The sequence below is a fragment of the Eurytemora carolleeae genome, unplaced genomic scaffold (genome assembly GCF_000591075.1).
Source record: "Eurytemora carolleeae unplaced genomic scaffold, Eaff_2.0 scaffold905, whole genome shotgun sequence".
NCBI lineage: Eukaryota > Metazoa > Arthropoda > Copepoda > Calanoida > Temoridae > Eurytemora > Eurytemora carolleeae.
The window spans coordinates 1-15,065 of record NW_019396791.1 but is presented as its reverse complement, the minus strand read 5'-3'; the positions used below and the strand labels follow the sequence as shown (position 1 = coordinate 15,065).

Sequence of the window (15,065 nt, the reverse complement as noted above, 5' to 3'; positions counted from 1 at the left end):
CTGTGATCTGATTTCCTGAGACTTTACTGGCAGTCCCCATATTATTTTAGAAAAAAAGTCCTAGAAATACAAAACTCAGGACTTTATTTCCTGTGAAATTTTGTCCTAGGACTTCAGAAAACTGGGACTTTTATCAAAGTTTTTATTTCTAGGTTTTTTAACCAGAAACATTTTTCCTGTGCTGTGACTTTTTACATAGATTCGCCTCAGCATCCATTTGGGCCTGACAACCCCCAGTATTCCGTAGATTTCACTGTTCTAAGGAAGGGGGGGGGGGTAGCTCCCATAGCCCCCCTGACTACGCCTCTGATTCAGTTGTAATGTTTTAGATTTTTAGTTTTAATATTTTTGAAGCCTTTACTTTCGACGCCATTTTCATATATTAATTGTTGAGAGCTATTCTGGCGAAACTTTAATGGGACTGTAAGTGTAATTACATGTTATTCTTCATACAAACATATCAATTGACCTGATTCACAAAGCTAGGTAACTTTAAAAGCTTTGTCTAATCCAGTATTGTTAGAGCAGTTTATAAAAATGTTTATTTTCATTTGTGCGGTTCCTTGCGCATATCTTGCTGTTGGAGAAAAATGGAGAAATTCACAAACATAAATCAAAACTTTTCGAGTCAGAAAGACGACATTATCTTCCAGATTTTTGATCAGATTAAGGTTTCAATGATAAATTGAGTATTGCTATCATGGAGGTCACTTAACATTACACTTGCAGTTCCTTTAAAGTCGGTTCTCAAGAAGATGGCTGTTACATAGCTTTAATATGTTCTTTGAAATTATTTGTAGGTTTAAAAATATAATTTAACGTAGGAAAGAATTTAAATCTAATTCCTTCTATTTTTAATTAGAGCTGGGCAAAGGATTGATACAATATATTTTGAGATTCTTCTTTAAGGGCGTCTTCCATCGGCCCTAGAACAAAAATTTTAAATGAAAAAATCAATTCGAGTGTGTTTGTAATCTCTATAGTATGTAGTACCTTCCGCAAGGAGTAAGTCCTCGAGCGTAAACATCTCTCCACTCAACCTTACCAGAACTGACAACGCTCTCATTTTGGTCGATAACAGCATCAGCATATAATGGTTCAGGATTGGAAGCAGGAGCTGCTGCTGAGGCCTTGGTGGGCCTTGGTGGCCTAGTGAGGGCAAGCCCCACAAAACACAGCAATAAAATAAAACGCATTCTAAAACAGAAAAGTTTATAAAAATCAAACTTATTGCAACAAATTTCCAAGACTTCTGCAAAAATTACATTTTCAGATACATTTGCAATCAAATTAACTAAAAAAATTGATTTATTTTGCATTATTATCTGCTTTTAACCTATAGTGAAGGCTGAAATAGAATCAAAGTTTTTGTCACACACTCTGGTCTTCCTGTCCCTATATCTTTGCAACCCGGTATAGTAGACCTTTGATATTTCAAGCTATAATTTCTGCTTTATCAATTAGTCTAAATTTGAAATAATTAAGGTTTACAGGTTGAAAAGATATGGGGATTAGAAAGTTTGATTTAGTGGCACAAAACCAATACCTTAGATTGGACAGTTTAAAATTACTTTTCCTCTGACAAGAAAACATGATAATGAGCCTTATTCACATTTAAGAGCTGAGTGTTTTTGTGATTAACAAGTTATATATTAAGGTAGCGTCACCATAGCAATTGTCAATGTGTCCATTTTAAAATGTATTTAGTTACAAAAATACTGATAGCTTGGTTCTGTTTTTAACGAAAATTATGGTAGGAGGCGGATTTTAAGAAGGCATAATTGCAGGTTGCTTTGAAAAATATAGAAGATTTATATACAGGGTCAACCAGAAAGGATGAGATTATAAAAACAGCATGAAACGCTTAAAATATGACTATCCTAAGATTAAATTAAATGCTTATTCATTTAAATGGTGAAGAAAGACAGAACTCATAAGTTTATAGTTGAGGGGAATCATGAATATAAGGCATTAAACAGACAGTATAATTTCCGTACAGTCGTCTCAGAAGTCTCATCGTTTGATTCTATAACCTGTAACCCTGTAGGTTTAAATAAGGTTTAATACAGGCAGGTCAACTATAAATTTTAAGTTTCTAATTCCAATATTTTAGTTAAACAAATCCAATTCTTTAGTATTAAAATGGTTGGTCAATTGAAAGATAACACGTAAAAATGAAATTTCCATGCGTAGGCAGAAATATTCAGAATAAGTCAGTTTGATATCTGAGCCCCTAGATGAGATAAAGATCGCTGATAGACTAAGGAAATGTGGTATCTAAAACTGGGAAAGAGAGTGCACTGACCTAAGATTTCGCGTGACCCACTTGAAGACTTTTTTGGGCAGCAACCGCCCCAAAGTATTTTCTCTAGAAGCTTACAGATCCCTTATGAAGGGAAATGTGACCGTGTTAACTACATAATTACTGTGCTCTGTGTTCAAATAAAGAATTTGATTTGTGACAACATCAAATACACTTAAAGATTGCTTAAATGTCGGTTTGCTTTTCTACAGTCGTCTGGTTCTCGCTGACCTTTTAAAACATTTTTGTTAAAGTCAGCGGTCTATTTTTTAATGAGGTGGCCTAGAAATATTGAACCATGCACATGCATTGCAAGTTCAACCTTGTACCTTTATTCTAAGACCTTTTTCTATGTGGGCATGGAACCCCCCCCCCATACTATACATAGATTTAGACCCTATAGAGTTAAACAATAAATTTGTTAATTGAAAAAGGAGGACATTCTAAAAACCTAATTGCATGAATATGAATTTAATTACCTGATGTTTTTGTGAGGTTTGTTCGTGCAGTAAGGCAATCAGATTGTTTTTGAATAATGTTACAGAAAAAATTAGTATTTATACATTTTTACCTTAATACAGGAGCGCACTTGCAACTAATGCAGCTTTCCTATTGGTTGGGATATTTGAGGAGAAACTTTAACAGAACAGGGGACATTAGTTCAAAAACTAAAACTTGGTCCATTTCTACCACGGACTATAAGAAATGGGATTGTAGGATCCCAGGCAATATTAAGAGTAAAAGTAAAAACTATAACCAACATTTTATTAATTATTTATACAATAACCAATGCTATGGTTTTGTATTTGAATATAATTTACCTATGTGATTATCTGCTACTAGAGTGTATAAACCACAATATACACAAAACACATGTGAATAATATGTTTTAAGACACCTCTTAATATAATATCATTTCGGAAACCAGCACTGCTGCCAAGGTTACTAAAAGTTACTACCGCTGTTTACCCGCACTTGAACGATTTTACAGGGAAACTAAATGTTCGCTTTTAAAGTGAACCTACTCAATTTAAAATCTGAAAACTAAGCTAAGAACATCTCCTTAGTACCTCAATCAAAATTTAAGGCAAATCAGTTATGGGTTCCTGAGTTATGATCGGACAAACAAACAGACAGACTGACAGAGATTACAACTTTATATATGTATGTATAGATAAACAGTTATAGATCCTTGAGGTATTTAATTGCATGTAATGTTTGATTTTAATACAGTTTAACAATAAATATTGGTATAAATCGTTGTAATATTTAATTGTATGTGATGTTTGATTTTATAAAAGACTATGGATCAGGAATAAAACGTTTTGTGACTTCTGAAAAATAAAATACCGGGTTGGTTACAAAGGAATTGAGTTTTTGCCACAAACTCTGATTTTCTAATTTCAATATCGTTGCAACCCGACGTCGTAGACCTTTAATATTTCAAAATGTGTACGCTATTAGATCAAATAATGTAAGTTTGAAATATCAAAGGTTTACATCATAAGGTTGCAAAGATGTAGATTTTACAAAAACTGAATTTGTGGCAAAGACTCAATTCCTTTGCAGCAATAATCACAAAGTTTAAGCATTTACTATATTAAAACGTGTTTTCACTTTTTACGAAGTTAAGTGTATTTGCAAGAAACTAGTAAATAAAGATGCACCATGTTTTATGCACTGTGCAGGAAAATGTTAATCTCAAAACATTTGGTGGCTGTGAAACTAAGATATTGATATTACTCATCTTTCTGATAGAATTTAGTTTTCTTAAACATTTTTTACTTACTGGGAATAATACACTTGACTTGACAAATCGGACAAACATTCCAGTTAAAGGGAGTGACCGGCTATGTAAGGTAGTTGAACTGAGTATGCAGTGTTGTGGAAAATTTCTTTCGAATTCATTTGAGACATATTAAACTTTTTAAAGATCTGTAAATCCTAAGCTTGAGCTCAAATTCGACATTCAAAACTCCTGCTTTGAGGGTGGATACCTTTTCAGAATTAGTTTTTTTAAGTTATTAAATAACGACGACATAAAATGATAGAAAAAGTTTTACAATAAACTACAGACGTCATGTATAGGAACATGTTGCGAAAATAAAAATTAATCTTATCATCGAAAATAAGTAATCTTGTTCAATTATTAGTTTCTATTTTCACATTATTCCGGTTTCTCATTATTCACAAAGATTTTCGCAGATTTTCTAGAACTATTATTGAGAAGACGACATTTGAAGAATTTGAAGAAATCTGCGAATAAATTCAAAGAAGATAAGAAATTCAATATAATAATGAAAACGAAATAATCAAATTTAGCATTGATTTTTTGACAAATTTCTTTTGAGAAATATGTTCCTAGCCATTCAATAAGATTACTGTACAATTTTTTTTTTTGTCGTTATTTAATAATTAAAAAGAAACTTATTCTGAAAACGTATCCACCCCCAAAGTAGGAGTTTTGAACGTCGAATTTGCGCTAAAACTTAGGATTTACAGATCTTTAAAAAATTTAATATGTCTCAAATGAATCCGAAAGAAGTTTTCCGCAACACTGCATACTCAGTTCAACTACCTTACATAGCCAGTCACTCCCTTTAATATAAATTATTTAGTTATAAAAGTTAAAATACTTACATGAATAGGAGAATTAATTAATGTTATATACAACTTCCTGCTTAAAAATAGACAATTGAATATAATTTTAAGCAATTGTTTTGGTTCCTTTGTCTAAACATGTAAATGTAAATGTACCTTTTGTAGTAAATGCCGTACACTTAAAAGTTTGTCCCCCAAACTGTATCAGTCCATTGAAGGAACTCCTCTTTTGGAAGACATAATATTAAACATTTTTGTATTTGTTGTTGTAAATATAAATTTTCAAAATCCAAATTAAAGTTTTAAAATTGACAAGATTAAAAAACACCGTGTATATAAAGTATTATTAACAAAGAGTTTTGATGACAGTTAGTCGACCGGATATAATTTAATCTGATAAAAAATTTCCATATGTGACATCATTTTTCTATTCATGGAACACCAATATTTCTGTAATTAAGTATTTTAACAAGCAATTTTAATCTGAAAATAAACCGGAAAACTATTGTTTAGGGATAAAACACTTGATGTAGATTATTAAACATTGCTGCCTTCAACCTAAAAACCTAAAAAAAAAATTTATTTTTCAATTTACCACTACCCTCACCACCTCCGACTTTTCAAAATCTATATATCAACATTTTTTTCAAAATTTTTTTTTCAATTCCCCACTACCACTGACAAGTTGAAACTTTTTTATCAACTTTTATTCAAGAATTTTATTTAAATTAAAAACTACCCTCACTTCCACTGACTTTTCAAAATCTTAATTTCAACATTTATTATTTTTTTTTCATTTTCAAACTACCGTCACTTCCAAGACAAAAAACTTAAGCAATTCTGAAAGAAAAAAAAGAGGCAATTTAAAGATTTTTAAAGTTGAATTTCTTGCTAAATATATTTTTTTTTATCATGATTTTACAAAAAAATCTTATACTTTTATAAGAAAAGTATCTGCTTACTACCATACATACCTATGTTAATAAAAAATTCACCTATTTTTCAGCAAAAAAAGGCATTTTATACGTTCACCCCGTAGGGGGGGCAGGATGTAGTATCCAAAACCATATGTTCAGTATCAAGTATCATGAATCCAGTATCCTGGATCCTGTTGTATTTAGTATCCTATTTTGAATAATTTAGCGCCAAATATGTCACACATGTTTAAACAATAAACTGTTTAGAAACTAGGTTAGCAACAATATTATATGTAGGATCTGAAAAGCATGGTATTTAACATATTTGTATTCTGTATATTGTTTTGAATTTATCAATGTGTCGGATTGTAAAATATCATAATGAGTACATAAAAACCGACGAATTCTCAATCAATATACTATTACATATTTGACACTTTTAAGATACAAAAAGTTCCAAGAAATTCAAGATTTATTTTTGCAAATGGTACAAATGTCCCAATAAGCATGGGAATTAAGAAAGACTTTTTAATATTTCTGATGAAAATAGAAGGATAAAATAAATGAATATTTTATCACACAGGATGATAGCAAAGAGTAAATTTGGGGAGAAGAAAGGAAAAAAAAGATATGAAGAGATAATCTTTCTTCTCTCTTTTTATTTCATCCTTCCTTTCTGTTTCTTGTCTCCTCAATTCTACTTTCTCTTCTGAATATTTACATTCTTTTTTTCCCCTTCTTTTATTTTTTCCTTCTTGTATTTTCTTTCTTTATTCTTATACTTAATATACACTGTACTTTCTACTTTTGATTATTTAGTTTTTAAGATTATAGATTTTTTACGAAATTTTATGCTTTGTGAACAAACAAAATTAATTTTAAAGAAAAGACCTTAAATTATATGGTGGATTTTGTCATTTTTCTGGCTTAAGAAAACAAAGTGTTCAATTCTGACACGATAATCACTATTGTTTTGTTTGTTTTTTTATATATTTGACTGTCACTTTAACAGAGGAAACACATAGTTGAAAAAAAACGTGAAAATAAAGAGATAAATCATAAATATATAGAGGACGTGAGTCAGACTCTAATAAAACGCATAAATAACTTCCAGTATATATATTTCTTATAACTTATTACTAGAGGGTTCAGAACTAGAGTCAATTTAGCCTCCATTCTGGCTTGTTAATCAGATTAATGGTTTTGATGATCCTCAGAAATAGGATCAACATCGTAATTTTCCCCTTCCTTAAACAATTGGAAGAGCCTCGGAAAATGTAGAGATAATTCTGAGTTTGCTCACCCTTATTGCTCACCCTTATTGCTCACCCTTATTGCTCACCCTTATTGCTCCAGCCTGTATTTGCCCCTGTTTCTGATTACCTATAGACTGAAACTCTTAAAATATGAAGGTTAAATTTTGTCTTTTTCTTGAATAAAGGCTTTTGAAGCAATATTGAATTATAATCTGATAAAGAAAGAAACAATTTTTATGGCTACATGGAATCCTGAGTGCAGATATATGGCAGAATAAAGTCAATACAGTTGTCTCCAAATTATCATAATTTGTTGGAAACCCTTTTTCTGGTTCAACAGAAATCAGTATTAAAAGAAAATTCATAGAAATGGTTCTAATTGATTAAGAGATACAAAGCCCAAAACATTTATTTGTCAAAACTAAATCTGTTATATCAAGTAATACAAGTTTGAAATATTTAAGGTGTACAACATCAGGTAGCAAAGATAAAGGGATTAGAAAATTTGACTTTGTGGCAAAGACTCAGTTCCTTTGACTCTTTTATGTGTAAGATGTCACAGTTAAAGAAAGTAGAAGTAGAAGCAAATTATGTTTCTATTTGTAAATATAAAGTAGTAATCTCTGTTTGCCTGTTGTCCGATCATAACTCATGAACCTCTTAACAGATTTCCTCACATTTGTATGGGGATTAATAGACCACAGAAATGTTTATAGGTAGCTGGATTTAATAGACCACAGAAATGTTTATAGGTAGCTGGATTTAATAGACCACAGAAATGTTTATAGGTAGCTGGATTTAAAAGACCACAGAAATGTTTATAGGTAGCTAGATTTAATAGACCACAGAAATGTTTATAGGTAGCTGGATTTAATAGACCACAGAAATGTTTATAGGTAGCTGGATTTAATAGACCACAGAAATGTTTATAGGTAGCTGGATTTATTACATTAGTTCTTACATATAACATTAAATTGCATTTGCTAAGCCAGCGATAAAAAAAAAATAAAGAAAAGAAGACTCAGGTCTAAGCTGTTGTTAGCCTTATTTCAGTTGCATCTAATTTTCCACAGAATTTGGGTCAAACTTCGGTGAGTTCAAGATCTCTCAGGTGTCAATCAAATGACACAAGCTGTCGTCAGAGTTTGGACTAAGATTAGGTCTTAGAGCTGGGTTTCAGGAATTACATTTCTACTGAAGCTTTTTAATCGCTGGCTCAGGGTAATTCCTTAAATTAAATATCTGGCTTTGAAATATGCAGCATTGTCATTAATGTTGAAAGTGTGGATGTATGTCTTACTTCGAATGGAGTTATGGCTAAATTTCTATTTAATATTTAAAAGTTCAGCCATTGCAGGGTAGGGTTTCCAGTCGTAATTACGCGTAACAATTTCTTTCACTTACGGAGAGGCATTACGCAAAATTATGTGCTAATTAAGTATACGAAAGAAAGTCTAGTTTTGCGTAATTAAGGCGTAATTATGAAAAATTACATAATATGAAACCATTCCGTAATTAGTAAAGTACATATTAATTCTCAGAAATTAATGTAGCGGGAAAATATGTGTGTGTAAGCATATGCGCTACAACCATTTCCAATCTGATTGGATAATTTAAATACTTTCAATTTGAATCAAAATTCGTTTATGGTGATGAAATAAACCTCTGTAGAGTAAAAATAGTATGTATAGTTCCACATTTTATTGAAATATATTTCAGTCTAGGTTGACCCTCGTCAGTTCTAGCGATATAATAACTATCAAAATCGATGTTAAAAACCACAAGAAAATAAACAAACAAAAAATATTGTTTAATATTTTTTTAATGGACTGTCAAATGGACAAGAGGGAAACGAACTCAGATCATGAGATGGAAAAAAGATAATTTGCAAATATTCACTTTTTAAAAAATGTTTTAAGAAAATTGTTATTCTTTGAGATTGTTTCTGTGGAATGAAGATTGAAAACAAACTGTTTAGTTTATATGTCAAGTGTATAAGATGGTGGTGGGGGTAGATCAAATTAACGAACTTTAACGTAAATCAGGGGTATTTAAACCTTTTAAAGAATTGGAAATAAAGAATGCTCTTTTTTAAATAATGAATTACAGTTTACAATTAAAAAAACTATTTTTTTGTTCATTCTTGTGAGTTCAGTCATAAAATTTCTGATGTATTTAGATTATCCTAGCAGGTTAAAATGTTCTTCTGACTAGGTTGGTTTGTATGGAGGTTTCGCTATTTAGGCGTAATTATTGCAACATTTCGCAAAATTACTTTAGTAGAAATAATGCGAAATTACGGCGAAATTTCGTGAAATCGAAGTTTCGCTAATCACGCAAAATTGTAGAAATTATGAAAAATAACGCCGTGTAATCATGCGAAATTACACGACATGAAAATTATTTCACGAAACTTCACGTAATTTCGAGTAAGTGAATAATCTTTTACGTTGGAAACCCTATTGCAGGGGATATTAGTTCCAAAACTAACACTAAAACTGCAAAGTTATCTTTTTTAAGAGGATATATTTTAAATCAAAGACGAGTAGAACAAAATTACACCATATATTTATAAAAAATGGAAAAAACTATATTTTGAAACAATAAATGGCAATTTTAAACTAATAATGAGGTGTGAGAATTAGTTTTTGATGATTCTTGATTTCATTTTCGAACTTATTCCTATTTTGAAACAATTACCGGAATTCATATCAATGTCAATTTTTTCAAGTATTTACACACTTATGAAACAAAACAAGATTTTTTGATTAGGTAAAATATAAATGAAATAAAAAATAAAAAAAAACTTTTCTTTTATAATTTAAAAATCATTACAGCATTTAGTAATCAAAATATTAATATCATTTGTTCCTACAATATAGATTTAACTAGAAAAGCGGGAAACTGTTTTTTTAAATGCTTGAAAATAAATAAATCATCAATATTCTCTAATTTAACAGATAAAATGTGGAAACTTAGATTCTAGAAATAACTCAGAAGTTAATTTAGGCTTAATAATAGTCTTTGCAATTAAAGCAGTAAATAATAATTCATTTAAAAACACATTCAGAACCAATATTCTTCAGATTAGAACTTCTAAATCTTGATGATACATATAAACTAGGTGTTCTATCTTTTTATGCGTAAATACTTTTATAAAAATCTTCCAACTTCCTTCCAGGATTCTTTAGCTGAACCAAATAGAACAAAATCATATAAACTTGAGCGGGTTCTTTTTAAAATATTTTCCTTCCGCTTTATTTCCAAACTTGTAGAATTCGCTATATATAACTCCACTTTTTCTCAGATAACATATTAATAGAAGGCTGTTTTAATGAATCATAGTGAACTAATCTGCAAAACTGTTTAAAAGAAAAATCTTCAAAAACATCCTAGATAGTTATGCAAGTTATATCTGTAAAAAAAATAACTGTTTTTCATGTGGATAAACTTAGTCTATGCTATCTTCGTCACCCTGCTGATTACCCACCCTTTCCCCTATACTTTTTCACCCCCTCCTTACGTTATCCATGATTTATCATCATTGTTTTGCTTAAAATGTACACTGTACATTGTACATCCATCTATTTATTTACAATTCTTATTCGCTTATAATGGGCCAACCAATCAAAACAACCAACTCTGGTTAGGCGGGTCCAAACAACATAGTAAATTGTGATTTGTTATTTGTATTATCTCATGCTTTGTAGTTGAATAAAAAAATGAATAAATGAAGATTATTTTTGTTTTCAGTGATTTATTTTGTAAGTTATGAAAGTGAGTTTTATTTTGAATTGTAGATTATACTCAAAAACGTGAAAGTGGGTTTGGTCTTGAAAACTCGGCAATTTTTCAAATTTGGGATATGTTCGAAAATGGAAAACCTAAGATTGTCTTAAAAATGGTCAAGAGCTTTAATGTAAAAAGAACTCCTATAATAATGTTGATTCAAAAAAAAGTTTAAAATAGGGAATTTTTGTCCTCGTCATGTTTATTAAAATTTTGGTTATAGTTTTAATTATCAACTTTTACTCTGGATATGGGCTGGGATCCCAAAATCCCAGTCTTTCAATTTGTGCCCATTTCTAACGCTCAGTGTTAGAAATGGGCCATGTGTTAGTTTTGGAACTAATGTCCCTGCATTGTATTATTTTATTATTATTAGGTTCATAAAGATGTATTTGCTGTTTTATAAAATCCATGGTTATTTTGCAATAATTATAAAAAGAAATTTCTGCTACTGCTAAAAATGTGATTTTCAATGATGCATTAATTAAAAGATGTGATACAATAATGCTTCTATTAATGCTTCATGATTAAATATTTGACTATTATTCATTTCTACTGTAGTTATGAACACTTAACCCCTGCTGTCTCACCAGGACCACAGTTATGTTTAGGATTATATGGACAGCTGAATAGACTACTCTCACTTCCTGGAAACAGATAGAACTATAAATATACAGATAAAGGTGTGTCTATATCTGTATATTTACAGCTGAATAGACTACTCTCACTTCCTGAAAACAGATAAAACTGTAAATGTACAGATAAAGGTGTGTCTATTGCTGTATATTTACAGCTGAATAGACTACTCTCACTTCCTGAAAACAGATAATACAGATAAAGGTGTGTCTATATCTGTATATTTACAGTTGAATAGACGACTGTCACTTCCTGAAAACAGATAGAACTGTAAATATACAGATAAAGGTGTGTCTATATCTGTATATTCACAGTTGAATAGACTACTCTCATCTCCTGAAAACAGATAGAACTGTATGTATACAGATAAAGGTGTGTCTATATCTGTATATATACAGATAAAGGTGTGTCTATATATGTATATTTACAGCTGAATAGACTACTCTCATCTACTGAAAACAGATATATCTGTAAATATACAGATAAAGGTGTGTCTATATCTGTATATTCACAGTTGAATAGACTACTCTCATCTCCTGAAAACAGATAGAACTATATGTATACAGATAAAGGTGTGTCTGTATCTGTATATATACAGATAAAGGTGTGTCTATATCTGTATATTTACAGTTGAATAGACTACTCTCATCTCCTGAAAACAGATAGAACTGTAAATATACAGATAAAGGTGTGTCTATATCTGTATATTTACAGATAAAGGTGTGTCTATATCTGTATATATACAGATAAAGGTGTGTCTATATCTGTATATTTACAGCTGAATAGACTACTCTCATCTCCTGAAAACAGATAGATCTGTATATATATACAGATAAAGGTGTGTCTATATCTGTATATTCACAGTTGAATAGACTACTCTCATCTCCTGAAAACAGATAGAACTGTATATATACAGATAAAGGTGTGTCTATATCTGTATATTTACAGTTGAATAAACTACTCTCATCTCCTGAAAACCGATAGAACTGTAAATGTACAGATTTTTACATTATATATTTTACGCATAAAATAATGTCGTGATTTTTTCAGGGCATTTAAAGGAAGGGACATAATTGGCCTTAAATATCACTAATCACAAAGTTTTATATTTGAAACTTTGAATTTTGTTTGATTAATTAATCTCAGGTTTTCATGTTTTGGTTCCAAAAATGGAGGGACTAGAGTTTTGATTATGTGTCATAAACTTATTTTCATTGCCATCTAACCTTTTCCTTATTTCAGAAAATATCCCCCCCCCCCAAAAAAAAAGAGAAAGAATTCATCCTTGTTAATGAGGTTATAATCTAAAGCCAATTTTTAATTATAACTATATTATAGTTACTACAAATATAATTCCACGCGCTTACAACAAACTGCACCTGTACACATCATATCATCCATTATATAGTTGGATTCGGAACCAAAAAAGCTATTAGTAGTAGGGGACCCTCCTCCAAAACCAAGCCATCTACAGGCAACCGTCGCATCTTGGCTAAAAATTCAAGGATTTTACACAACATTTTTTGTAGAAAGAATTTAGCCACTCCTATCTTTTTGCAACCCAATGTCGTCGACCTTTGAAATTTCAAACAATGCATTTTGTTAGATCAAATAATCTGAGTTTAAAATATCAAAGGTTTACATCATCAGCTTGCAAAGATACAGGAATTGGAAAGTTTGTTACACGTTAAGCAAATAATTCTCAATATTATGTTTTCATATGAACTGTGTTAAATTGATGTGTTTATATCATTTTATTTTAAGGTTAGCCATGTGTTTCTAATTTTATGTGAGCTCCAAACTCTATGCTGAGTAACATGTTCATAATTCCACAAGATGAGCAGTAAATTCTGAAGGAAATATTAAATATTTACTTTGAACAGTTTTAATGTTAGTTTGAGGGTAAAAATACTTCCTCTTATTTTAAGAAATTTGCACAATTTAAGACTTTACAGCCATCCTTGTGGTTGCATTTTTAGTATTTTATTATTTTGATATTTTTTTTAATACAAATTATAAAAGTTATTTATTTTTTTTGACGAACATCATTTTACAGTCTACTTTTAATTGTTTTTAATAAAGTTGAAACCCTATCTTTACAAAAAAATACAGATAAAACTTTTAGATTTTTTTTAAATGGTTGAGTAAAACAAAAGTTAGATTTGATGTTTTCTTAGGATGATTATAATTTCTGAAATAATTTAAATTCTTACATATCCCATGAATCATCACAAACTCCTTCATATCTTTGATTCAGTTGATTCCAAACATAAACTGTTCCTTCTCTAGAAGTTGCTCCACCTGTCAGCTTTACAGGGGCTAAATAGGGACTTATAATATTCATTGAATTTATAATTCTTAAAAATTTAATTTTTTTTAGTTACCCACACATGTGTAGCTTCCTATGGAGTTTACACAAACTGGGAGGCTTCCAGTACAGTTGTGAGAACCTAGATTATAGAAACTGATTACTCTCATCAAACTTATAATTCCTGTTTATTTCAAACCTCATTTCATATAGATTTCCAACTATAAAGTCTGCTATATGTATGTTTACACTATCAGGGACCAACATTATGAATTTTAGCTAGGTCGCTGAACTCACTTTTGCTGTGGAGTTTACATTTAGACATGGCCAAATCCTGAATCCCCGATTCGAATTACCTTGTTGAACCATCTCTATACACCTAGCTTAAATGCATTTGATTTGGTCCTTGATGATGCAAACCTATAAAAACTATAATATCTAGCAATTTTCCAGGTTGTAAAGTGATTAACAAAAGTTGTTAAGAGTAATTATTATTAAGTCAACATTCAGCATACTTTCATAAAATCTAAATAACGGAGAAATTCAGGCAGTGAAGAAAAAAGAAGTTTGAGATAAAACTACTCAGTAATCATTGTAGTGACGACAGAGGTATCCGTATTTTTCTTGCAAATTGTGAGCAACTTATACAGAGAAACTGGATTGTAGATACAAAATCTTTGAAAAATTTTAAATAATTTGAATGAAATTAATTATTTCACTGAAAAACTTATTGAAAGTTGAATGTTAGGTTATCAACATTAACAAGACTTTCTGGAATTAAAAAAAGGAGGTTTACATAAGGTTTACCAGGCACCATTGATAATCACACATGCTACTTTAAAAATGTTATTTTTACGGTCCTTTAAAGTACTTAGAAAAATCGAAATGTTACCTAGTTTACACTCATCAATATCATTGCAGCCAGACAACGAGTTCCATCCAGTAAACCCATTCTTACAGGAGCATTTATAACTTCCTTCAGTGTTCCAACAGTTTCTGGCATTTGGCCCGCATGCTGTAATTCCTGTAATCATCATTAAATCATAACTTAACCTGCTCATGGGGACAAATAAAGTACCAACATTTTTTTTTAAATATATTGGGTTTAAACAATAATAAAAAAACAGAATTAGATTTATAAACAAGAATTCTCTAATTCCTATTTTGAATGTTTACATTTTTTGGGGGGGTTACCTGGAACACACTCATCACCCGCATAGAACAAACGACCCTGTTTTAGAGTCTGAAAACGACCC

General features: G+C 30.5%; 1 protein-coding gene and 1 long non-coding RNA gene across 2 annotated transcripts; both read right to left on the bottom strand.

Moving 5' to 3' along the window:
• Positions 1-259: 259 nt before the first annotated feature.
• Positions 260-3,064, bottom strand: LOC111708730 (uncharacterized). The gene is made up of 3 exons (XR_002766724.1): positions 2,782-3,064; positions 994-1,197; positions 260-926 (listed from the first exon to the last, which is right to left on the bottom strand). It is a non-coding gene; the product is annotated as an uncharacterized LOC111708730 (long non-coding RNA).
• An 8,131-nt stretch (positions 3,065-11,195) lies between these two features.
• Positions 11,196-14,833, bottom strand: LOC111708731 (deleted in malignant brain tumors 1 protein; the record flags this gene model as incomplete). The annotated part of the gene is made up of 5 exons (XM_023482189.1): positions 11,196-11,512; positions 12,881-12,993; positions 13,715-13,820; positions 13,886-13,951; positions 14,702-14,833. Coding segments are annotated over 5 exons (503 nt in total), but the record flags the coding sequence as incomplete, so codon positions are not given.
• Positions 14,834-15,065: the final 232 nt, after the last annotated feature.